The sequence below is a fragment of the Cladophialophora carrionii genome (assembly GCF_000365165.1).
Source record: "Cladophialophora carrionii CBS 160.54 unplaced genomic scaffold supercont1.1, whole genome shotgun sequence".
Taxonomy (NCBI): domain Eukaryota; kingdom Fungi; phylum Ascomycota; class Eurotiomycetes; order Chaetothyriales; family Herpotrichiellaceae; genus Cladophialophora; species Cladophialophora carrionii.
The window spans coordinates 2,994,483-3,018,418 of record NW_008481816.1 but is presented as its reverse complement, the minus strand read 5'-3'; the positions used below and the strand labels follow the sequence as shown (position 1 = coordinate 3,018,418).

The 23,936-nt window shown below is 54.5% G+C and overlaps 9 protein-coding genes across 9 annotated transcripts; 4 read left to right on the top strand and 5 right to left on the bottom strand.

The window, feature by feature from the left end:
* Nucleotides 1–140: 140 nt before the first annotated feature.
* On the bottom strand, nucleotides 141–1,757 carry G647_01068 (uncharacterized protein; the record flags this gene model as incomplete). The annotated part of the gene is made up of 2 exons (XM_008724469.1): nucleotides 141–1,274; nucleotides 1,320–1,757. 2 exons carry the CDS (start codon nucleotides 1,755–1,757, stop codon nucleotides 141–143), a joined length of 1,572 nt encoding a protein of 523 aa, XP_008722691.1.
* A 700-nt stretch (nucleotides 1,758–2,457) lies between these two features.
* G647_01067 (uncharacterized protein) lies at nucleotides 2,458–4,583 on the top strand (the record flags this gene model as incomplete). Its single annotated transcript, XM_008724468.1, has 2 exons — nucleotides 2,458–4,198; nucleotides 4,303–4,583. The coding sequence occupies 2 exons, from the start codon at nucleotides 2,458–2,460 to the stop codon at nucleotides 4,581–4,583; spliced, it is 2,022 nt and encodes a 673-aa protein (XP_008722690.1).
* Nucleotides 4,584–8,412: 3,829 nt separating this feature from the next.
* On the bottom strand, nucleotides 8,413–9,231 carry G647_01066 (uncharacterized protein; the record flags this gene model as incomplete). The annotated part of the gene is made up of 2 exons (XM_008724467.1): nucleotides 8,413–9,043; nucleotides 9,101–9,231. 2 exons carry the CDS (start codon nucleotides 9,229–9,231, stop codon nucleotides 8,413–8,415), a joined length of 762 nt encoding a protein of 253 aa, XP_008722689.1.
* Nucleotides 9,232–9,921: 690 nt separating this feature from the next.
* On the bottom strand, nucleotides 9,922–11,507 carry G647_01065 (6-phosphogluconate dehydrogenase, decarboxylating 1; the record flags this gene model as incomplete). The annotated part of the gene is made up of 4 exons (XM_008724466.1): nucleotides 9,922–10,362; nucleotides 10,419–10,847; nucleotides 10,898–11,349; nucleotides 11,402–11,507. The coding sequence occupies 4 exons, from the start codon at nucleotides 11,505–11,507 to the stop codon at nucleotides 9,922–9,924; spliced, it is 1,428 nt and encodes a 475-aa protein (XP_008722688.1).
* Nucleotides 11,508–12,880: 1,373 nt separating this feature from the next.
* G647_01064 (uncharacterized protein) lies at nucleotides 12,881–13,846 on the top strand (the record flags this gene model as incomplete). Its single annotated transcript, XM_008724465.1, has 1 exon — nucleotides 12,881–13,846. The coding sequence occupies one exon, from the start codon at nucleotides 12,881–12,883 to the stop codon at nucleotides 13,844–13,846; it is 966 nt and encodes a 321-aa protein (XP_008722687.1).
* A 1,141-nt stretch (nucleotides 13,847–14,987) lies between these two features.
* Nucleotides 14,988–17,565, top strand: G647_01063 (uncharacterized protein; the record flags this gene model as incomplete). Its single annotated transcript, XM_008724464.1, has 2 exons — nucleotides 14,988–16,182; nucleotides 16,238–17,565. 2 exons carry the CDS (start codon nucleotides 14,988–14,990, stop codon nucleotides 17,563–17,565), a joined length of 2,523 nt encoding a protein of 840 aa, XP_008722686.1.
* A 333-nt stretch (nucleotides 17,566–17,898) lies between these two features.
* Nucleotides 17,899–20,286, bottom strand: G647_01062 (uncharacterized protein; the record flags this gene model as incomplete). Its single annotated transcript, XM_008724463.1, has 1 exon — nucleotides 17,899–20,286. The coding sequence occupies one exon, from the start codon at nucleotides 20,284–20,286 to the stop codon at nucleotides 17,899–17,901; it is 2,388 nt and encodes a 795-aa protein (XP_008722685.1).
* Nucleotides 20,287–21,527: 1,241 nt separating this feature from the next.
* G647_01061 (uncharacterized protein) lies at nucleotides 21,528–22,378 on the top strand (the record flags this gene model as incomplete). Its single annotated transcript, XM_008724462.1, has 3 exons — nucleotides 21,528–21,554; nucleotides 21,603–21,710; nucleotides 21,764–22,378. 3 exons carry the CDS (start codon nucleotides 21,528–21,530, stop codon nucleotides 22,376–22,378), a joined length of 750 nt encoding a protein of 249 aa, XP_008722684.1.
* Nucleotides 22,379–23,236: 858 nt separating this feature from the next.
* Nucleotides 23,237–23,800, bottom strand: G647_01060 (uncharacterized protein; the record flags this gene model as incomplete). The annotated part of the gene is made up of 1 exon (XM_008724461.1): nucleotides 23,237–23,800. The coding sequence occupies one exon, from the start codon at nucleotides 23,798–23,800 to the stop codon at nucleotides 23,237–23,239; it is 564 nt and encodes a 187-aa protein (XP_008722683.1).
* Nucleotides 23,801–23,936: the final 136 nt, after the last annotated feature.

Sequence of the window (23,936 nt, the reverse complement as noted above, 5' to 3'; positions counted from 1 at the left end):
GCAGGCTGGAATGAGATGATGGAAGAGGACACTTGGGATCAGAGGCACGAAGCGGAGCGCCGACATTGGGGCGAACATGCCATTCATTGGTGGATGCTCAAAGCCTATCAATCCAGTCTAGGATAATAAGAAAAGTTCTTTCACTCAATCGCTTCCTTTCGCTTTGCTGAAGAACCCAGAACGCCGTTCGCCATGAGATTCGAACGGGAGGCAGGCCTTGAAGATGTGTCCGGCTCGGGCTCAGCAGTTATTACATCGCGGATCAATGGTGCCGAGCTTGAATTCGGCGTGTCACCTTGACCATTATCCTCTTCATCCACCTCGTGATATCTCAGCTCGTCCCTCTTTTTCATTTTCTCCCTCGCCTCCTCTCGCATCTTGACAACCTTCAGGTAATTGTAGCTGGCGATGCTGATGATGGTGACTATCAGGCCCGAGATGTTCACCACGGATAATTCATCGTGGAAGACGATCCCGGCGGCACTGATGGTGACGACTTCTTTGAAGATGCCGCAAATACTGAGCGTCACCACGCTTGTGCGTTGGAGCAGTGTGAACTCGCTGGCAATCATGCAGAAGGCAATGCAGCCCGGGACGATCAGCAGGAGCAGGGCTTTGAGGACTCCGTGTTCCCTAAACAGGAGGAACAGACCCGTGATGACGGCCGAGGGTGTTTCGGAGACGCATGCAATGAAGAACAGCGTGACGAACATGATTGGCGCGATGAAGAACATTGTCGCGAACGGGTTTGACGTCGCGGGATGGCGGAGGAGGAGGATCTGCGTCAATGCCCAGCGGAAACCGGAGAAGAAGGAAGCAGAAATGGCCAACGCGAAGCCGAGGGCGTGAAATGCCGTCTCGCCGGCGACCATCATGAGCACGCCCAGCGTCATGGTGAGGATGATGAGTATGAGCTTTAGCGACGGCTTTTCGAGGCGGAAGAGGAAGGCGAACACGAGGACGAAGATCAAGACGGACGATTTACACATTGTGTAGAAGGTCAAGGTGATAAATCGGAGGGAGGCGTTGCCGAGTCCAATGTCGAGCGATGTCGTAGTGCCTGTTGGCACGAGCCGTGTGAAATAGAATAACGGCGTAACGAGTGGTTTGGAAGATTGTGACCCGTCTGGGTTCCGGGGGACGGATGGTCGTAATGATGGGAACGCTAAGAGGACAGAAGAAGCCAATATAAACTGGACCACCATGTGGAGCGAAGTTGCGAACAGGGGGAAGTGGAAGTCGAGGTGGTCGGATGAGAACATCATCTTGTTGTACTGCAACAGTCAGTCACGACCAGCAAACCAGAGCACCAGACTCACGATGGATATGGCGAGAGAGAAGAAGTACCACAGGCCTATGAGGACGGCGTTGATAATCAGGTTGCGCAAGACGTTCTTGTCTGCCTCTCTCGCTTCATCCTTGGATATGCCTGCGGCGCCAGCAATCCTTGCATCGAGCCCGTCTCGCCGCCTCTTCCTCTTGATGTATCTGCGTCTGTCGTGTGGACTCAGGCCGGTCTCTGCGTCGGCATCGCCGTCAACATCCGAGTCCAACAGACCTAATTCGTGTTCTTCTGATTCCGACATGGATCCTGCCTCATCTTCTGAGCCTTCGCTTTTCGACTCGGACACGGAGCCTGTACCTCGCCGTCTGTACTTACGACGAGAGTTGAGGACAAGGATATTCTCGTCGGCTGGAGCAGGTGGTGCGGCGGAGGACGGTCTTGAAACGCGGTCGGTGTAGGATGGTGTGTCCATGGGAAGGACGTGAGGCTGCCGCGAGGAACGGTCGAGTCATGGAAGGTCAGAGGGAAGGAGTGACAGAGGGCGAGTGAGCGACGGGCAGCCTGATCTACATACAGTAAGAACGATGACACTGGGATCTTGCGGAGGGTGTTGAGGCAACTCAGACAAGGGGCCAGCGAGCAATCAGGGATCTGCTCCGGACTGGAACTCAGCCCTACTCGGCATGCGCGATCTTATCGTTTAATCGTATTGGCCGTCTTTTGCTAGTGTCGGATCTGGATATCCGACTGTCTCGCTCGCTATCAACTGCACAGAGAACTCCATCATCATCATTGCGAGCCTGGAAAAGTGGGTGAAAGTCGACATCATCACCACATTACGTAGCACATCGACGACCAGGACTGCGCTTTGTGCCATTATCGCACAGTTCCCCCCACAGTCTTTCCAATTCGATGAATTAGGTAAATTGCTTTTTGCTTCACACACTTCGTGTTGCCGTGCGTTAGTCATCCTCGTCTTTCTCTTTTGGTGCATCCTCGTGATACACATTTGAAACACTTCTCATAGCTTTCTCACGAGGCCTTTTGCAGTCCGTCACCACCGGCTACTGTGTCACTTCTCAGCGCGGGTTGACACTGGAACAGCTTCCTACTCTACCACACAGAACACCAATCTGACCATACAACAAAAAGTCCACTTCGACTGTCCGACAATGGGCGACGCACCACTGCTCGCGAAACCTCAGCAGATTGAGGACTATGGTCTGATCGGGGACATGAGGACCTGCGCCCTGGTGGGCAAGAATGGGAGCATCGACTTCATGTGCTGGCCTCAGTTCGACTCGCCGTCGGTCTTTGCCAAAGTCCTCGACACCTCCAAAGGTGACGGAGGTCATTGGAGCATCAGTCCGCGGGATGCCACGGTTCGCAAGCAAAACTATCGCGGCTCCTCAAACATCTTGCAGACCAAGTGGATTGACGAGAACGGGGTGGTAGACCTGACCGACTTCTTCGCCCTGTCAACACACAACAAGGTGCTCAGGGACAAATGGAGTGGTTCAACCCTAGTCAGAAAATTGGAGTGTGTCCGCGGAAAGATGTCAATCGACATTGAGCTTTGTCCGCGACCAGACTATGCTCGCGACCAAGGCTCGATGAAGACCACGCAGGTCAAACGCGAGGACGGCACATACCATCAAAAAATCTCTTGGGTTCCTCATGAGAACGACAACACGGACCCCAAAGACGTCCCAGACTTCTTCGCAACATACTGCACACATGAACAGCCACTCAGCCACTCCCCCGCAATGTTCGAATTGGCAAAGCCCAAGGACGGCAAAGCAAGCAAAAACGAGATGCGTTCTTGTCGGGCTCACTTCGAACTCCAAGAAGGCCAACAAGTCTATATGATCATGTGCAACCGTCGTGTTGGTCCTCATCTTACAAAAGATCTTATGGTCAATCTCGAAGACGAGACGTACAAGTTCTGGACCAGCTGGGTCCGATCTTGCCTGTACCGTGGTCGCTTCCAACAGGAAGTCGAAAGAAGCATGCTGATCCTGAAACTGTTGACCTACGATCCCACCGGTGCCATATGCGCTGCCCCAACCTTCTCTCTACCGGAAGCGATCGGCGGTCCTCGAAACTGGGACTACCGATACTCCTGGGTCCGAGACTCCAGCTTTACAGTCTACGTGTTCTTGAAGATGGGTTTTCCGGCAGAGGCCGAAGCGTACATCAACTTCATTTTTGCCAGAATTGCAGAATGGCGGAAAACGGCCGAAGCGGCCGGGCCAGGGGAAATACATCACTTGCCTCTGATGTTTGGTATCGATGGTTCTACCGATTTGCCCGAGCTCACGCTTGATCACCTCTCGGGCTACCAAGACAGCGTGCCCGTCCGCATCGGCAATGCAGCGACAGACCATGTTCAGCTTGATATCTACGGTGAACTGATGGACGCAATCTACTTGTACAATAAACATGGAAAACCCATCTGCTACGCCCAGTGGCTCGATATCCGCTATCTGACCGACTTCGTCTGCCGCGTGTGGAACCAACCGGATATGTCTATCTGGGAAGTCCGCGGCCGCAAACAACACTTCACCTATTCAAAAATGCTTCTTTGGGTGGCCGTCGACCGCGCGTTGCGGCTCTCAGAAAAGCGCAATTTCCCGTGTCCGAATCGCAACAAATGGCTGGAGACACGCGACACGATATACGAGGAAGTCATGCAGAAAGGGTTCAACTACCAGCTCAATAGCTTCGTGCAAAGCTACGAATCGAACACCACGCTGGATTCGGCCGTGCTAGTCGCGCCATTGGTGTTTTTCATTGCTCCTAATGATCCCCAATTCGTCGGCACGCTCGACCGCATCCTTCGGACGCCTGAGAAAGGAGGCCTCACATCTGCCGGATTTGTCTTCCGCTACGACCACGAACAAACAGACGATGGTATTTCTCCCGTGCCTTCTCCGTGCCTGCCACTTACTTTCCCTATGATCACGTCTTCTCCCTACGTCACCTCATGTATCGACACTTACTGACAAATTGCTAAGGTGTTGGCGGCCGTGAAGGCACATTTGTCATGTGCACGCTCTGGCTCATCGAATCGCTCATCCGCGCAGGCAAGTACGACCGCAAGTATTTTGACACGGCAAACAGCATGTTCGAGACCGTCACAAACTTCCGAAACCACGTCGGGATGCTCTCGGAGGAAATTGCCATCAGTGGCGAGCAGCTAGGCAACACGCCCCAGGCCTTCTCTCACCTTGCGTACGTCTCTGCGGCCATTAACCTGGAGAGAGTGACGAGAGGGGATTGGACCGTGGGGTTTTGAGGGTGATAAAGATTTACTCGGCCAGAATTGACGGGCTGGTACTGTCCGATCTAGGGTGTAGGCATCCTCCCCATCTTCTGTACATACGAACGACCGTTCTCTTCAGATATCAGCTAATGCTGTACCTTGTATCCTCGGTAGTGCTGGCGAACCAAATTCATTGCGTGGGTATCGCCTTGCCGGAGTGCAAAGTACGGAGTAGCTCGGTCTTTTTACCGAAACGCCGGACTGATTAGTCGGGATTAACTACCTGCACAGGCACCCTCGGCTAACTGCACAGGCATATGTACTCTGTACAGGCACACTATACAACAAATACTAGCCACTAACCCCTTATGTACATTCCAGTCCTTGTAGTTTACTGAGCTCTATTACAAGCCGTCCATAGAGCGAGTTAACTCTTCCTGTTTCGGGTTGGCTGTGGGTGTTCGCGGTTATGTAACAGCCGCCATGTACTGTGCACGAAGAACAACCCCTTCAGAGTGCGACAGGCCCATCAGGAAGCCATACACAGTAGTGGCCCTCCCTCAAGGTGCTCTCACCACGTCCCACCTATCACCGAGGTTGTCAAATATCAACATTCCACCACGTCGGCCTAGACGATGAGCTTGGCAGCAACCATGGGCAACTCTGCATATTATCTCAGACTCGATTGCTGTCGGAGAACTCACCGCCGACCTGTTCCACTGGGCGAGGGTGACCAATGCTGATATTGCACCTTTTGACATGAAATACAAGCAGCAGTGCTGACCGCCACAACTCTGCGACCGGCGAGCTCGGGGCTACTTGTCGATGTTCAAAAGAACCTACATGGTACCCACAAAACCAAGGCCGGTGGAGTAAGCGACGACAGCGCACCCTTCCGGAGCAGTGCTCACCTCCCTCTTCATCCTCCTGAACGGTTTGCAGCCAAGACTAAATGTGACGTGATGAGGAGACGCTGGAGGTCAGAGGATGTGATCTATGAAAACATTCCCGGAGCGGGCAAGGGGCGCTGTTCAAAGGGCACAGTGATACGTATCTTAGTTTTTGGGACCCAGCAAGAAAATAACTGTCTAAATGGGGGTGCGATTGAGCGAAAGAGGCCGAAAAGAACTTCGTAGCAGGAGCCGCAATTCTTGGTACGCTTGGACGGAGTCTCCCAGGACTAATTACTGGCTTTCCATCCCGGTTTTATGACCATCATTGTAAGCGATGGTGGTGGTGGTCCGAATGATTAGTGATGAACTACCGAGCTATGAAGCTATAAGCGAATGTAATGAGAAGCCCTTGTGGAGCGTCCCTTCCGTCCGTAACAATCATCTCTTGGAACCCATGTGGCATGATAGCCAATTAGTCTCTCCACCAGGCCGAGAGCCAGTGTCGCGTGTCCTGGTACTGTATACTGTGTAGAGCGGACTGATCGACCTGTCTCACACACGAATCGCAGCCCTGGAGCATTTGATCCTGAGAAATCCAACAACTTACCAGATATACTCTGATCATGCCTTGCTCGTTTCCCTCTCCTCCGATGAAGACCATGTTACTGGACACAGTACAGTATGTGTCCAGAATGCGGGAATGGCCTGTGTCTGAACCTAAGAGCCGGCGCATTTCTCGGGACGTCCCTCTCCAGCGGTGCGTGGGTGCCTCGCAGGTATTTCCTAATCTGGTAGGAAGCTGGTTTCTTGGCGTGACAGCCTCACGAGCGAACTACCCACTCTCGCCGCTATACCCGACACAGCGTGAAGCACGATCTGCCACAAGCCCATCAGCCCTAGTGTTTATGTATCAGGCTGGACGCGGTTCCTGCCAGGTTACTCTGTACTTTGTACTCCGTACTTTGTAGACTCATTCCGACCGGCAGCGTTCGCTACCGCCAGCCCTGACCAGAGTACCGCGGTGCTGTACCACAGAACCTCCGCCATCTCCTCCATCTCCGCCAATTGCATCTCTACTGTGTACCCAGCAGGGTTGCTTTTCTTCCTCCTCGCTCTCCAAAACTAGTCCTCTACATTGTTCCGGCTAGGCAGTCTTTATATTCCGTACGGAGTACATCCCACTGATACCCATCTGTCGAGGTGTTAATTACCTACAGCTCGTTCCTGGCGAACCAGCTACTATGTATATGCCACTGCCGTCGGCGGCATTGCCTGTGTCCTCCTGCTCCTCACTTATTTGTCTTGTATTGTCCGCTTGGCGCGGTATTCCTTGCCTCTACTGAACTCTGCAATCTCGAAGCACTTAGGTCCTTATCGACGTCATCCGCCGACACCGGTTCCCTTAGGCCCCTAGAATCAAGTACGTAGGGAGTACGTTCACTGTTGCAGCTTACTAGATCTCCTCTCCCCATGACTACTGTATTGCCTTGTGCCGCGTCCCAAGGGCCCGGGAGGTGGAAAGGTGAGGGTTACCGTGACTCTCGAGCTTAGTACTGTATTTCGCCACGCGCTGAGCCCGAACCACGACACATTACCCAGTATTTCCCGGTGCTAATTATTTCGTGTGGACCTCGCGGGAGAGCAGTTAGTTACGTACTTACGAGTCGACGCGACGGCCCCGAATGTGTCCCTGTCCTCCTCATTGCCAGCACCACCAGTGACTTCACGATCGCGTCACAGCTGCTGCCACTTCGCAAAGGCTGACTACACAGTACATAGATCCACGGCTACGACTCACGACGATGGATTAGGCGCTCGTCAAGTTCCGTCTCGTAGGGTAGGTGTGGTATGATATAGTCGTATGTTTTCTAGAGATATCTCCATCTCGGTCAAACCGAACAACCGACTTGTTAGGTGTGGTCCACAGTATTACAGTGGTCTTATTTTCTAGAGATATCTCCTTCTCGTTTAAACCGAACAACAGACCCCGGCAGGCGTTGTCGTTATTGCCGCGTACATAGTAGACACTTGCTATACATGTGCGCTAAGCAGAATGGCAATGGCAATGGCAGTCGACGAGCTCCGGGGGGCCCAAAGTCCGCGGCCTCGTGGCAGCGTAACCATCGGTATAGGCTAACACCGCCGGACTGCACTTCTTTACTCGATTACTTAGACGCGCGCGGGGAATTCTTCGACTAAATGTGCAAGACACATAGTATCTTCGGGAAAAGTACTGACGCCCACGCACACTAGACAGCCGGGCGATGGCCATTCGTTCCATGCGGACCGCTATCTGGATGATGTTGGAGGCCCCAAAATGCCGCGCGGTGATCAAGTCCTTCTTCGCACTTACTTGTTCATGGAAGAAGCTCGCGAGGCTGAAGTCGAAAGGAGGCCCCAACTCTATTCCGTTCAGTTCGTGGAGTAGTGGCACTTGAAATTTCTTGGCTTGTAGGGCTGATAGCCTCGTAGCTGGATTGGATCGGACACATGTGGCATGATAATGTGGGGCAGAGGAGAAGGATGTGGATGGCACGATGAAGACAGAAACCCGGACCGTTGTGAATTGAATTCCGGCCAGCCAAGCAAGACTGCTACACAGCTGCCTCAAGCTACAGTCAGCCCATCCGTGGCTCCTGGTGACTTCTCAGTCAAAGCGGACACCAATCGACCACCCTCCGCGGCCAAAGTACAACCCTTCATGATGATGTGGAGGTGGTAGAGACAGTTGTATGGAGGCATGCTGATCGGAAGACCAGTGCAGGTTCTTGAGGCTCCAAATGGCGCAGAGGGATATCCTGGTAGAGTCTCCAACGTCCTAGCACCGCAATAGCCTGTGACAACACCTTCGGGTAGGTGTATCGACCATGAAGCTCAGATCAAGGCCTCCAAGGGTTTCTCGCTCGTATTCTCCAGGAGCGCTTTCCAGCAATCAGCTGGTGATTTCTTCGTAAAACCCGTCCTTCCTCTCATCCACCCTTCTTCATCCCGGTATTCGTAGCAGCCTTGCCAAGCGAGGAGTCAGACCCAATTTTCCCATCAAGCGAGCCTTTTGCCAGCCTCAATGTGATCTTATTCCGCTCCATGTCAACCACCTTCCTCATCCGCTCCAGATCGCCGACGCTCTGACCATCAATATGGCGAACATTTGACTGGCCGTAGGGCTTCTCGATCAGGAAAGTGTCCGAGATTATCATGACATTGCCTGACCAGCGAGCTGGATGGGTCCTTGAAAGCGAATCAAAAAGAGCCTGATCAACGGGGCTGGTGCCCTTGGGACCGACCCGGGCTTGAGCCGCTTGCTGCGCGGCTATGTTTTTAGCAAGCCGCGCTTGTACAGCATTGGTATCGACTGCGTTGAAGGCTGAACTAGGAGTCGGCTCGGAGGAGGATTGAGGAAGCGAGAGCAGTTGAAAGCTGCTGATTTGCGAGATCGGAATGATTCGGTAGGTGCCGGCAGGGGCAACAAGAGAGGCGGAGGTCAAAGACGCGCCAGTGGCCGCGCTGATGTTGAGGACAAGTAGGTTGGTCAGAGGATCGGCTGTGTAAACGCTGCCTTCCAGAGTAGCCTGGTTCGGTACGGCTGTGGTAACGCGGACTCTGTCGGACTGTCAGCGAAAGTGGACGAGCCATCCTGCACTTCCGACGCTGCCTTACCGGCTCCCAATAGCTTGCTGCAGACTCACATCCTGCGAAACCGAGGACGCTGCGGGCTGAGATGGCTCGCCCTTGGGCAAAGCAACCGGCACTCTAGTTCCTGCATTCTGGCGCTTGCTGTCGGCTGCCATCCTCATGCAAGGCAAGACTTCCGTCCGGTGATGGGGCTATCACGACGATGAGCGTCCCTTTGCAGGGGTGCCGCAGGTGGCCAGCTCTCCGCGATGAGAAGCGCGCACGAGGTTGGTTGACAGTCCCGACTCGTTGTCGGTGTGATGAGGCGGCGCCTGTCCAGGCTCGTGCCGGCAGTCACGATGCTCGCTCGCCCAAAATCCAAAGCCAAACGAATACGCCGGGCGCCAAGATGCGAATGGTCGCAAGGCGATCGAGGAAGCAAAAAGCAAATTACAAGAAGAGAAAATGAAAAGCGCAGGTCAACAACCCCAAGAAGTCGATGAGCGCGAGGTGCCGCAGTTGACAGGTGCGGGTGCAGGTGCGGTTGCCGTTGGCGTTGCGCTTTGGTGGACGAACTTATTTCGCTGGAGGGAACTGCGGACAACGACTCGAGCCGTCCACAGTACCGCTGCTGATTGGCCGATCGGACTTGGGATTCACCGAATCCCGGAAAGGGGCAAGCTCGGCAGCATCACTTTTTATTGACCCCCGGCACAACAAAGCCCAATATGAACACTATCTATGCCGTGGATGTACACCCGAGACCTTACGAAAACGGCTGCGCGCAGAGATGCTGCAAGCGCGTTCCTTTATCTCGTCCCTGAAGAGACCACCAGACTGATGCCTGTATGAATGCATAAATGCGTCTATGCGTTGTAAGTGGAAGCAGACACGTTCCCACCACGACCGGTCCAGTTGACGTGGATGTGGTCGCCGGACTTGTACTTCTCATTGGCGTACTCGGGCTTGATGACGAAGGTGTGAGCGCCGAAGTAGTCACGTTGAGCCTGGAGCAAGTTGGCTGGGAGATCCTTGGTGCGGTACCCGTCGAAGAAGGCCAGAGCGGTGCTGAAAGCAGGCATGGGGATACCGGCCTTGACTGCATATGCCACCACGTCTCTCCAGCCTTCCTGGGCCTGGTGGATAGCCTTGTTGAAGAAGTCGTTGAACAAGAGGTTTTCGAGATCGGGCTCGGCACGGTAGGCGGCGGTGATGTCCTTCAAGAAGACTGACCGAATGATACAGCCACCACGCCACATGAGGGCAATGGATGGCTTGTTGAGCTTCCAGCCGTATTGCTTGGCAGCCTGCACCAAAGTGTCAGTACTTGTGCACCTCAGATGCAGTTGAATATCAAACTTACGGTCTGCATCAACATGAAACCCTGGGCGTAGGAGATGATCTTGGACGCGTAAAGGCCTTGTTCGAGGTTCTTGAGGAACGCAGCACGATCACCGGTGAAAGTGGGCTTGGGACCGCTGAGGACTTTCTCGGCACGAGTACGTTCCTCCTTGATCGAAGACAAGCAACGGGCAAAGACAGCCTCGCCAATCAAGGTGACCGGCATTCCGAGATCGAGAGCGTTGATAGCAGTCCACTTGCCGGTACCCTTCTGACCAGCGGAGTCGAGGATCTTCTCCACAAGCGGCTTGCCATCATCGTCGTTGAAGCGGAGGACATCGCGGGTGATTTCGATCAGGAACGAGTCGAGGACGCCATTGTTCCATTTGGCAAACTCCTCTCCCATCTCGGCGTAGCTCATTCCGAGGCCTCGCTTCATGATGTCGTAGGCCTGAAGTGGGGTCAGTGGCCATCCAGAAACACACGTGAGGATTGATTCACCTCGCAAATCAACTGCATGTCACCGTACTCAATACCATTGTGGACCATCTTGACGTAGTGGCCAGCACCCTCGTCACCGACCCAGTCACAGCAGGGCTCGCCATCGGATTTGGCGGCAATGCTCTGGAAGATGTCCTTGATGTATGGCCAGGCCTCCTCGTTACCACCGGGCATGAGGGAAGGACCATAACGGGCACCTTCTTCACCACCGGAGACACCAGTTCCGACGAATCGAATGCCCTTGTCGGCAAGGTATCTGGTACGGCGGTTGGAGTCGGGGTAGTGGGAGTTTCCACCGTCGATGATGATATCGCCCTTTTCGCAAAACGGCAGCAGCTTCTCGATGAAGTCGTCAACGGCAGGGCCAGCCATGACCAAAAGCATCATACGGCGGGGCTTTTTGAGCTTGGAAACGAATTCCTCGATCGAGTGGGCCCCGACAATGGACTTGCCTGCGCTTCATGTTAGCCGGAAATCGGGCGCGAACCCGACGTTGCAACTTACCTTTGGCCTCATTCTCAAGGAAGCGGTCGACCTTGGATACGGTGCGATTGAACGCAACCACGGTGAAACCGTGGTCGGCAGCGTTCAAGATCAAATTCTGGCCCATGACCGCAAGGCCAATGAGACCGAAATCACCACTGGGTTCCGACTGCGCAGGGCCGACCTTGAGGCCAGCCAGTCGCGCTCTAGAGTTAGCATCCTGCTCGTCAATCGGTGCAATCACCAAGGAAATGCATGACACTCGGGTAAAGGGTGGGAAATTTGGTGGGAAGGTCAAAGACGTCGCTCTCGGAGGGTGGGACTTACACTGGGCCCGACATGTTGACGGTTGAATCGGCTGTTGGCTTGGTGTGGAGAGTAGATCGAGGCAAAGTTGAAGAAGGCTACGGCTTCAATCGAGTCTCTGTCTAATGCACCGAAAAAGACGAGAGTCACGAATGGTTAGAAAGAGGAAAGGAAGGAGCAGGACGGGAATTGGCGGTAATATGTTGATTAGAGCTGGCAGCTGGATTACCGCAGGCAACGGACAGGCATTCAAACCCCACCAAACAAATTCTCGCAGACGGGCTCCATGGAGGGGCAGTCAAGTAGCCATCGGAACCTTGGGCACTGAGTCGCCCTCCGCCGGCTGACTACTCAGGCCATGCCTCTCGACCACTCATCGAGGCACGCTCAGTTCCCCAATGAAGCGTCTACTTCACGATTGCGATTACGTTGATGTCGTGAATGAAGCCTGAACAAGCCAGCAACAACCCGCACGAAAGCCATGTGCTGCGGGGATTCGTGAATAACCACAAGGCAGTTGACTCAGCAATGAAGAACGGGAAAGCATTAGTGATGGGCGACGCTGCGATTGCCGGGATCGCAGTCCTCAGCAAATCCGAAGATAGCCGGCCGGGTCTGCCAACACCAGCTGCTGCTGTCGGCCGGTTTTGTTTGACAGCTCTCGAAGTTAAAAGGCCTCCTGACCTGCCAGCGCTGCACAGCGTGACAGTCTCAGGAGGCAACCAGGGCCATTTTAGTTGACAGTCGCCCTTGAATCAATAATCGATGAGGAAGATAGGAAACTCCGCGCGACCGAATCTGAAACCAACAATGAAAATTTGCTCGTGCAGAACGATTGGGCCGATTTGTCCAACCCGTCACGTGAGCATCCATACTAGTTTTGATCTAGCGCCCCGCCACACCTTCCACTGCTTTGTCTGGCGATGCCACTTCCTGAATGCCTGCGTACCCTCGTATCTCGCTGTTGACCCAAGGCCGCGGCCACTGACCAAATTACAAGTCCTGCGACAGCAACTTTCTCGACTTCGACTTTGGACGTAGAAGAGTACACTCGCGCATACGTATCTTTCAACACGCTTCGCGTCTTTGTGGTCTCACAGCGAGCATCGCTTGTTGTGCTACAAGATCGGCTTCAGAGGGGCATCTGGTACGTCACTGACACCAGCAATCTCACTTCCAGTTCACATATTCATCATGTCGTACCCTCCGCCTCCAGGTCTAAACACCGCTCAGCCTCCTGCATCGCTTCCTGCGCGACCGCCACCTTCAGCCTTTAGTGCGGGACCGGCGTTCAAACCAGCTGCGAGCAACGTAGCTAAACCTGCGATCACAGCGTTTGCGCCTCGGTCGGTCGCGAACACCTATCGCACGAGCAGCCCAGCACAATTTCCCACTCCCCCTGCAGCGACTTATACCTCGGGAGCGCCATATCAACCGCCGGGAGCGCAGCCTCAATATGAATCTTCATACTCGAGTGCTCCTCAAATCCGCAATCCCTTCGTCCCAACGTCAGATGCTGCATCCTCTGCAAGTCCATATGCTGGTTACGACGCCGAATACGAAGCTCAAATCCAGCAATGGCAGTCCGCTTACATGAGTAACAATGCTGGTAACACCACTACCACAAAGTCTTCGGCAGCGTCGCATAACATTCCGTCCTCGAGCGCAACCACGTCCGCTTCCCAGAAAGATTCCACGCCACACAGCAAGGATGACACGCCCAAAACCGTTCTCCGTAGCGGCGGTGGATCGACGTGGACCGACCCAACACTTCTAGAATGGGATCCCGCTCACTTCCGCATCTTCGTCGGCAACCTGGCAGGCGAAACGACCGACGACTCCTTGCTCAAGGCTTTTGCGCAGTACCCCTCCGTCCAGAAAGCCCGCGTCATTCGCGACAAGCGAACCACGAAATCAAAAGGCTACGGATTCGTAAGTTTTGCCGACGGAGATGATTACTTCCGGGCTGCTAGGGATATGGCTGGCAAATATATAGGCAGCCATCCGGTTACAATTAAGAAGGCGAATACGGACGTGCGTCCCACGACAGTGAAGCAGAACAATAAAGGCAAGGGTGCTGGCGGGCATGGAAAGGTGCAAAATGGTGGAGTGCAGAAGAAGCAGCCGAAAACCAAGGGCGGATTGAAGGTCCTTGGTTGAGCCATACGACCTGAAGTCAAAGTGTGCGCCAGGGGTCCCAGGAGGCCGGGGTGAATTGACCTGGGCTCGTAACGACCGATAAAGGGCCTTGTCTCCTGGCTGATAGACTTGTCCGTTCCGCGACAGAGCCGGCTAGTCAACACTCTCTCAACAATGTGGATGGGACTGAGATAGATGAAGCGAAGGACATTCTATGACGATGACATGTATACCACGAGGAGGCTGTCTCAACTTCTGGAGGACAGTATGGTTGTACCGAAGCTTGACTGCCGCTGCGGGAACCCTTGTCTACCTCAGGCTTCGCCCTAGCCTGATTGGGCTGTGCTGAAATCTCAGGTTGACTGGATTTGCAGAAAAGCCATCAACACCGATGACCGGCCCGCTAGCCGACATCTTGTTGCTAGTGCCGTCGAGGCCTTGAAGGTGATATTGGTGCAAGGCCGACAGCGTGTCCTCGTTGGGGGATCAAATACACAGGGGCCTGCTCATATCGGGAGCCAGCCAGCCGGGTTGAGGCTTCATCACCGAAGTCGAATTGAGGGACTGGCCTACGGGAACGAAGGGATAAGCTGGTCTGATGGTGATGAAAGGTTGGGATCCCATTGCCAGGCTCAAGTGGGGGACACTTTACATGTCGGATGGCTCCGCTGGAGTCAGGCTTCAGTCTAGATGATTGGTATCCCGATAGCAGAAACAGATACTGCATAGCGCAAAAGGCTTTTCCAACGGTTGCCCACACCGATCCTCCTACCACCACTTCTGCGGTGGAGTTGATCACGCATACGGAGTACCATAAAACACGTGGCTAGTTCCCCTTAGTGCAAAGGCGAGGAGAGAAGACGCCGTCTACGGCGCCCATTCGAGAGATAAAGTCATCTAGGAATCAATGGCAATACTGAAAACGCACCCGATTGCACACCGTACTTTGCCTCAGGTCTCTCTTCATATTTGTCTTCCGTCGCCGACGTATCCATGTCCCATGCCATCGCGTATGGAAAATCATACGGCGAGCCATTTAAACAGCGGCCACTGTCCCAATAGATCACCGTATTCGGCCAGATCGCAGTTTTCAGGTCGGCATCACACCCCCACCATTGCTTGTTTCATCATCTCGCGCTCGTTCTAGATTTCCTTCCTCTCGATGCAAGTTGTTTGGGAAGCGGACACTGCGGCCTTTGCCAGCCGCAAGAGAGCAGCACGGGCCTGCCAGAAATGTCGAGCTGCCAAAAAGCGGTGTCACCACACCTTTCAACGACCGCCAGATCAGCAAGCCGACACGGACGGGCTGGAAAGAGTACTCCCCAATCTCACTCACAAAGAACCGATCCGCTTTGTCGGTGACCTCAACCCGGAGTCGATATTGACCGATCTATCATCACGCAAACATGGCACGCAACGTATCAGTAGAGTCGGTACTTGGATTGAACAGTCGCGAGATGTCCAGGATAGCTTACCGCCGGATGACCTTGGACCTCCGCCGGCGCAGAAGTCGGGCGAGAAAACACCGCTGAATGTCGAAAAGTATGGCAAGGTCGAGGGCGGCCGCCGGACGTTGACTGGCCACCAACGGAACTATTTGCAGGCTGTAGGAGCCTTCCGCGTCCTGCCAAAAGCCACACAGGATGCCATGGTCACCACTTACATCGCTTGTTTTGATGGCCTCCTGCCGATCCTGAACGGCATGAAGCTACTCAAAGACTATAGCGAAGGGCGATGCTCGATATTCCTGATGCAAGCAATATGCCTGGTGACCTGCAAGACTGAGGAGGCGGCAGCGTACCTTCGGCTCTATGATGACGGGCCACTGCTCGATCCAATTCCGTTCGCTCGGAGTCTGCACACAGGACTGGATGCTGCAATGAAGGCGGATCTCGAACCTGATCGAGTCACAAAGATCCAGATTCTAACTTTGATGCATCTGCACAACGACGGTCCGGGTGGGATCGAGGAGTCTTCCCTTCACCTGTCCATGGCGATCCACGATGCATGGACCTCTGGTTTACACATCCACACCCCCGGGCGAACACTTAAAGATCAGTCAAGCATGCTGTGGTGGACCATTTGGACACTGGACAAGATCAATGCTTGTCTAGGCGGTAGGCCGATCGTGATTGCGAACAGGGATATTGATATATCTCGCCCGCCGTTGGAAAGCACAATTCCACGAAGTAATGTTATCAACATGTGGCTGAGGCTCGGGGACCTCCTCGACGACGTCATTGAGTTCTACAGGCCGACTGCGGACCCAGACTGCACTGGATGGGAGACGGAATTCCCAACGTACGATTCTCTGGCGGAGGGGATTGATCGCGACTTAATCCATGGGTCAGAACAAAGTAGGTGGCTGTTCATAGTTTGCTCACCACCATCGAGGCTCACTGACGCTTCTAGACGTCCTGGAGATCTGTTACCTCGTCATCTCGATTCTCTCGTGTCGCGCCGGCGGTCCAACAACTGCAAGCTACGCCCGCCGCATTTCGGCCGCCAGTCGAATCCAAGACCTTCTCTCTGATGGCAAGCACTTATCAGTGCCACCCCTTCCCCTCATCCCTTACGCAGTCGGCCTGACGTTGACCGTAACCTACCGGGGTCTTCGCGACAACGCATTCGAAGACGGTGAGCGGGCTCAAGCGGACCTGGCAACGAGATGTGAAATGTTGGAAGCGTTAAGCACGTATTGGTGGACAGCCGACGCCATGGCCCGGCTTGGAAGGAAGGCACTCAAGAGTCTCAAGGAGACGGGTGTGAGGAAAGCTAGCGTCGCCAACATCGCCAACGCCATGGAAGCCGAAGTCTCTGCCTGTAAGTTCGGACCGTTCGAGGGAAGAGGCCACCACCCCAGCCACAATGCTACTCCCGCGGCGACAACATCTGGAAGCACGCGCGGTCCTTCCACAGTGGCATCTTCCGGCAGCGGCCGAGGTAATGGACTGCATGTCCTCTCCGATGCCGCGGCCACGCACTCCAATTCCGCACCAGGAGCCGCAAAAGCAGTCTCCCCCTCAACGGCACGTAGCGGCGGTCGAAGAAGTCGCACCACTGTGGCACCGACGTTAACAAGCACACCAAGTCTCAAATCTCCCACACCAGCCCCTAGCACAGGCACAGGCACAGGCGCCGGCACTGGCACAAACACCAGCACTCCCCAGCACGTTGGAAACAGCTATACCTCAGCCTACAGCCAGGTTCCCCCCGTCTCGAATGGCCCTGCCACCTACAACATCAACTCCAACCGACCCTCCAGGCTACCGATGCCGGGATACATCTCCCTGAACGGCAATCCCCACGCCTCTCCCGCCATGTCGCACCCTTTCACGTCCGGCTCCATGGCGGGGCCCTTCAATCCTGCCGCCATGGACGCGCATCCCTCGTTCGACCTCTACGACTCTTCATTCAACGACCTCGACAATCTCTTCGAGGGCTTCTTCGACCTGTCGATGCCGACGATTTGGCAGGACCCACTGTTCGACGGAGACGCCTTCTCGAGCGCGGATCTGGATCTAGCCATGAGCGGTGTGGATTCCACGTTGGCGGGTATGCATGACGCTACCACGGGAGCTGGCTATGAGACTGGCGCGGCCGAGAGCGGTATGCTCGGTGGTGGTGGTGGTGGTGGTGGCGGTGGCGGAGGGACAGGTGCGATGGGTGCAAAGATGGCCGGAAGTGTCGCCCCGAGAGCCCAGTCGAGTGGGGGCTATCCTGAGATTGCTATGCATTGACGAGAATGAGCACATACATACGTGTTTCCTTCAAAGGCGGCGGCGTTTACGGAGTCCTTTACAGGTAATGGTTGGGCCACGGAATCTGAGAATGATTGCGGACATCCGTACTACTTTCACGATTTCGTCGCATGCAGATACGATAGACAGCAGTCATTTTGCAGCGTTCCGCGTTTCCACGAATTCACGGGATTGACGGGCTGATGATTGATGGGGTGTCCCAATATCCAAGATACGTATATTTGCAATAACGGTTGATGGCATACTCTTTCCCTGCTACAACGAATTCGCCGCCTCTTGCACTCGTTTCATCAAAGCAACCCGCTGAGCGCTCTACTCAACCTCGCCCACCCCGCCGGCACCGACGCCCCATCGTCCAACCTCCAACATGGCTTCATCGCCTCCCTCCGCCAAGACCCCTTTCCCTTCTCCCAGAAGACCCTCAAGGCACAGCCACGGATCTCTTCCACCACCCCACTTGAGCACCTCCTCTTTGAACCTCTCGCCCGCTCGCCTGTCCACTGCGCCGGCATCCTCTCCACTCCGAAACACGTCCTTCCACACCCGTCGTGCAATCGCCGTGTCGAACAGATAAGAGTAGTAGCTCGCGCCGTAGCCGTGCAGATGCCCGAAGAACCCTTGCCAGCTAGTGCCCCACGGCTCAGGCATACTGCCATGTTTATTCCACACGTCGTAGTACACAGCCGTGGAGTCGTATCTCCCGGACTTGAGGGCCCGGACGGGCCCATCACCGTGGTAGACCTGGTCGAGGATACTCATCAGGATCTGAGATTCGTTGCTCGACGCGCCCTGGCGGGATGTTTCTCTGGAGGATTCCGATGCGAGAAGATGGAGCAGTTCCTCGGGCATGGGGGCGTCGGTTTCGTAGTGGCGCGCAAAGAGTTTCAAGACGGAGGGGTCTGTTGCAAACGACTCCATGAGCACGGAGGGGAGTTCGGAGAAATCCGTGGCGACGCGGGTTCCGCTGATGCCCTGCATGGATGTTCTGCCTAGGATCGAATGAATGGCGTGACCCATCTCGTGGAAGAGGGAGACCAGATTGTATTGGCTGAGTAGGGCGGGTTCATCAGCGTTACTGGAATGAGGGAATCCACAAACGAGGGCGATGACGGGAATCTGATGGTGTGTGGTCTTCCCAGAGGCGTCATCCGTGGACTGGAGCGTGGGCATGCCGTTGTTCATCGGCTCGTCTCGTTCGGCACAGCCGCGAATTTCTTCGTCGGAGATTTCGCGCGAGCATAGGAGCGTGAAATGAGCGGGGTGGGATTGTTTCCCCGGGCGGGAGAATAAGTCGCAGTACATGGTGGCGATGTGTTCGTGCTTGTCGGTGTAGACGTCAAGGCGGCGTACGTCGGGGTGCCATATTTCTCCCTGAGCGGTTTCTTTGGGGACAAAGCGTACACCATAAAGCGAGTCGAAAAGGCTAGAGAGACCTTGCATCACATGGCCGAGGGCGAAGTAGGAGCGTGCGCTCTCTTGTAAGCGCGACTTGGAGGTTCGCGGTCCGGAGGCGCCCTCCATCTGATGGAGTTTGGCGAGCAAATAGTGGTGGTCCCATGGATCGAGGTCTTTGGCGGTTGTGTCCATTTTCCGTTTGAGGTCCAAGAGTGGTGCGAGCTCTTTCTGAACATGCGTCTTGTTGTTTGCATTGATCGACTCGAGAAAGTTGTTCACTGCTTCGGGGGTCTTGGCCATCTTCTCAATCAAGGTCATTTGCGCAAAGTTGTCAAAGCCCGTGAGTTTTGCGAGCTGAGCTCGACGGAGGAGCAGCTGTTCCAGGGTCATGATGGTCTTCTTCGAGGCACTTCGTTCGGCCATGTACATTTCTTTCCGCGTTGCAGGATCCTTGACTGACTGGAGAACCATCTTTGACCATCTGCTAGAAACGGGAATCTGGGCCCGTTCGCGATATTTGAGGCTTTGGATCAAGGTAGGGTCTAGGCCATCCAGTTGCCGCGTTGAAAATGATACATACTCCTTCGCGTGGTCCATCTGATTGATGAAGTCGTTTCCGAGCTGTACAATGTCGTTCGAAAGCGATACGAACTGATGCCTCTGCTTAGCAGGAAGATGAATTCCAGACTTGGCGAAATCCCTCATCAGGAGTACCGCAACCATTTTCTCTTCCTCGCTCCATTGTGACCGGACTTCTGGCATGTCCCACGCCCTCTTGAGCTGCTCATTCAACCCAGTAGTCGTGTTCAACTCGTTCATGTATTGGAACATGAGTGAATACGAGGCGGATGCGGCGGCGGCAACGTCGGCGCCGGGGTGTATGCTCCTGATGAAGTCTGACAGGTCTATAACCCGACATAGCAGATCACTGAGACGATCCAAGTCTCTGGGGATCGTTTTGTATTCCTCAACTGTCGAAGCAGCGAGTGTCCTCTCTACCAACCTCTTGCATTGCACGACCGATGTCTCTGCAAACTTCTGAAAGCCTTTGGGGTTGGTCAAGAGGGTATTTCCTATCAGGCCTGATCGTCGAGTAGGTGTGGCCTTGGACAGGCTTTTCCGGTTGAACACCTCGCGCAAGAGCTCATTGTCGCCTTTGCCGTGAGCAGAAGGTTTTCCATTCAGGTACGCAGAACGAAAGGTGTTATCGTCGTTTACCACGCCGGCAGCGGTGCTGTTGTATCTGTTCTGCTTGCGAAGGCATCTGGCACAAGTCCATGGCTGTCGCCGCAGCACTTTGTGCATAATACAATCAGCCGTAGAAGCAGGTTCACTCTGTCACACAGTAAGTGATACTCTACTCCCGGTTGCATGTTGATTTGCGCGTGTTATCGGACCCTTACGACTTTTGATCGCGCAGTCGCGAAAATGACGTGACTTGCGGTATCGGCGCAGACGGATTATTGTTATTCCAGCGCCGCATCCTCGGAACTGCGCCGCCATGGAGCGGAGACACAATTCTTGTTTACGGAAGAGGGATACGTGGGCCAGCATTTACCTCACCAGGCGTGTCTCTTGCGTTTCTCGCGCTTGCATCTGATAACGCGGTACAAGTTGCAGTGCTTTTGGGCGATGGACCCCAGCATCTCTGTACGAATTGTTGCGATTGGCGACAACCTGGACACGTCCGCTCAAACTGCTCGGATCATTGTCCCTGTTTTGACCAAAGCAAGGAGTGCGACGGGCTGATTAGCAGGCAATGGAGCGATATCCGGGCCTCTTACAGGTCCACGGACCTCTAGGGGCTCGACAATATTTGGAGCATGGATTGCAACGACGAGCCATGGGCCTTATGTGATCGCTCGACCATTTGTGGGACTTCAACCGCCAAGCGAGGCCGAGTGATGGCGACATCTTTGAGCTTGTCAGCAAGTTCACGAGATGGAATGCCTGGACAGGCATGACCGAGCCTATGCTTTTCTGTCACTCGAGAGCCGAGAGCAGGGAGCAAGGCAAATTGTTGCGAACTACACACTAGGGACGGTAAAGGTGGTCATCCATGTTGTCAGGGAACGTGAAATTCTAGGCTCCTTCAAGAGTTGAAGAGTCTCCTTCCTTTCGAGGAGAATTTCATCCTCTTGAGTCTGTTAGTATTGCAAAGAAGGAACCTCCCATCTCCATGAAGGAGCCTACTTTCTCTGATGGTATTTCCATCTTCAAGGAGCGTCCCATCCCATCCCCCCCAGGAGCCTTCCCTCGATGGAACTGTCGTCTCTCTTTTGTGACGTGTTGGCCCACTCCGTAGCCTCGTGCTCCAATATAGCGTAGGACTTTCCCTCTCACCTCTTGATCGATGAGATTGGCCCCTCCAGGGACGAGTCTACAGTCTTTCGCAGCAGCCATCGTACCTCGTGGGTGAAGTGAAGACACGGATGCCAAGCCCGATGGCGATTGGTCCAGCTGCGTCAGAGCTCCGATTGAAAGATTCTTGAACCAGTCCTTCAGAGCATGCGCCCGCAGCCACGACTGCCCAACAACCTAACAGCATGGCGCGGATAAGAATGCTGCGAGCTGTAAGACCTCCCGATCGAGCCGACTGGCCTCGCTAACGACCGTGACAGTCGCGTCAAGCCGCAGTATTTGCCCTGGGAGCAGCAGCGGGCACCCAAGTTCCAGCAATCCCATCACCCTTCCGCACAGCCTACGCTGAAGCTCCCTCCAAAGACGAAGTGCGGAACATCGTATTGAAGGAAACCATGCAACTCTGCTAATTCTCTGATAGCTTCCGGATAAAAAGCCCATATACTCCGCCTACCCAGTCGCGCCCACCACCCCTCAGCCGTCGTCCACTTCACCCGTGTCACAACCTCACCCTACCTCGCCCACGCCGACGGACAGGCTCGCAGAACAGGTAAAGAATGCTCGGGTCTTCCTCTATCATCATTCTCTCTCCGCCGAGACGTCCTTCAACAACTTCCTAAGTTGGGCGTTCCGCAAAGAAACAGACTTCAGCAACACCATCGCATCATTAGCTCCCAAGCCGGAGACAGGAGAGCAACTCCTCCCGGGAGCGATTTACGTCCTCGTCGCGACGCTTACAGGCTCGATAATCTCGCGAAACAGAGGTATTTTCCTACGGACTACGTTTCCGCTGGCTGTGGGTGTTGCTGCGGGCTGGTATCTGATCCCCGTGACTATGCGGAACACTTCAGACTTGATCTGGGAGTACGAGAAGAGAGTGCCCGTGGTAGCCGATACGCATTCGCAGATCAGCGCCTTCGTGCAGGAGGCGTGGAAGCAGACGCGGGGAATCACTCAAGGAGCCGCCGAGTGGGCAGACGAGAAGGCTATTGAGGCCAGGAAAAGTGTGGAGGATTTGGTTTCCAAGGGGAAGTAGACAGAGAAAGGCAATAAGACGGTCCCAAACGGGCTCGGCCGCCTGTGTGGCAGACGGGTGCAGCCAGGCGAGCTGACTACTGACTTGCCATATGTACAGAAACCAGGCGTCAGGTCTTTTCATGGGTACAAGCTCCTACTTGTCGTTAAATCCGAGCACTTACTGCGTGATTTCCCCGCCGCCACAGTTGAAACTGCAAGTCCTTTGACTGATTTCCCGACTAGAAGATCCATGCGCGCCGAACGTGTGGGTTTGACAGATGAGAAACGTAACCCTTTCAGTTGGTTTCGCAGAACGATGGATCTACCACCTCTTGTCTCGCCGAGAGCATTGTTCGTATTCGAAATGCTCCTCTGAAGTCGCATGCCGAACGCGTTTCATGTCAAATATCCTCCCAGCAGCTTTCTGTCCACCCCAGTCAAACTTTTGCTCTCCGGCTCGAAATCTGTCACTTCATGTTGAGATTGTGCCTGCTGCCCGTTCGTCGCCTCGTAACTCTGGCGGACTCTCGCAGGATAGGGACGAGAGCCAAGATCGTTCGAGGTGACGACCTCATCACCTCAACTTCTCAACAGAATCTCCCCTCAACAGGTGGGAGGCACTAGTTCTCCAGAAGCGTCCACCGGTTCGCACCCTCTCTTGTCAACCTTTAGAAGGACTTGCCCAGTGGCGTACGAGACACTGCACCAGTCCACAGAAGAACAAAACTTGACTCGATGACTTGAGCTCCCCCTCTAGACTCGATCCTTCGACCGGCGCAGGTCATAGTGCGATTGTCCGCTCGCGTTGTTTCTTCTGGGTTGTGCTCAGAGGTTTGGTATTCCGATGACATTCAATCAACACTCATCCGTACCCCGATCAAGTCGTGAACAACGTATCCTCCTCCCTTAAATACTCGCCCACATCCCCCTGTCTGAAGGCGACAATATTTGTCGGGTCCAACTTCCTCGCCTCGGCCGTACTTTTAGCAGTCACCCCAAAACCGAGGGGCGTGTCGTCCATGGCGAAAACCACGACACCCGAATGTTCAGGGCAGTCTTCGCTCCATCGTCCGACATGGGCCTTGAGGACGTGGCCGCCGTACAGGAAGGGCATTTCTCCATTCGGCCTGATCCAGAGCTTGTATCGTGCGTGCGGGGCGATCACGTCTAATGCGGTGATGTGCAGTCGAAACTTGCCCGTCTTCGTAAACTTGCCGATACACGTGCCGAGCGAGAGGAGGTTGTCACGGGCAATTGAGGTGGCAAGGTTCGCGAGAGAGAGACGTACGTAGTAGACACGCGATTCGTGCAGGCGGAAGACATGCCTGTCGTCTTTGGAGGAGGAGTCGGAGGGTGCAATCAGTTGGGTGAGCGAGCGGCCGGTGTAGTTCGCCAGTTTGGTGAAGAGTGTTTGGGTCTCCGTGTCTGTGAGGGGACGCATTCTGGCTGTGGATTGTAGAGCAGTACAAGTCTATGGAGAGCCACTGAACCGGCCGCCGCAAGTAAAGGCGTGAATGAAAAGGAATTGCGAGTGTCGCATCCAGTATCGAATATCGGAACAAGACAGAAATAATTTC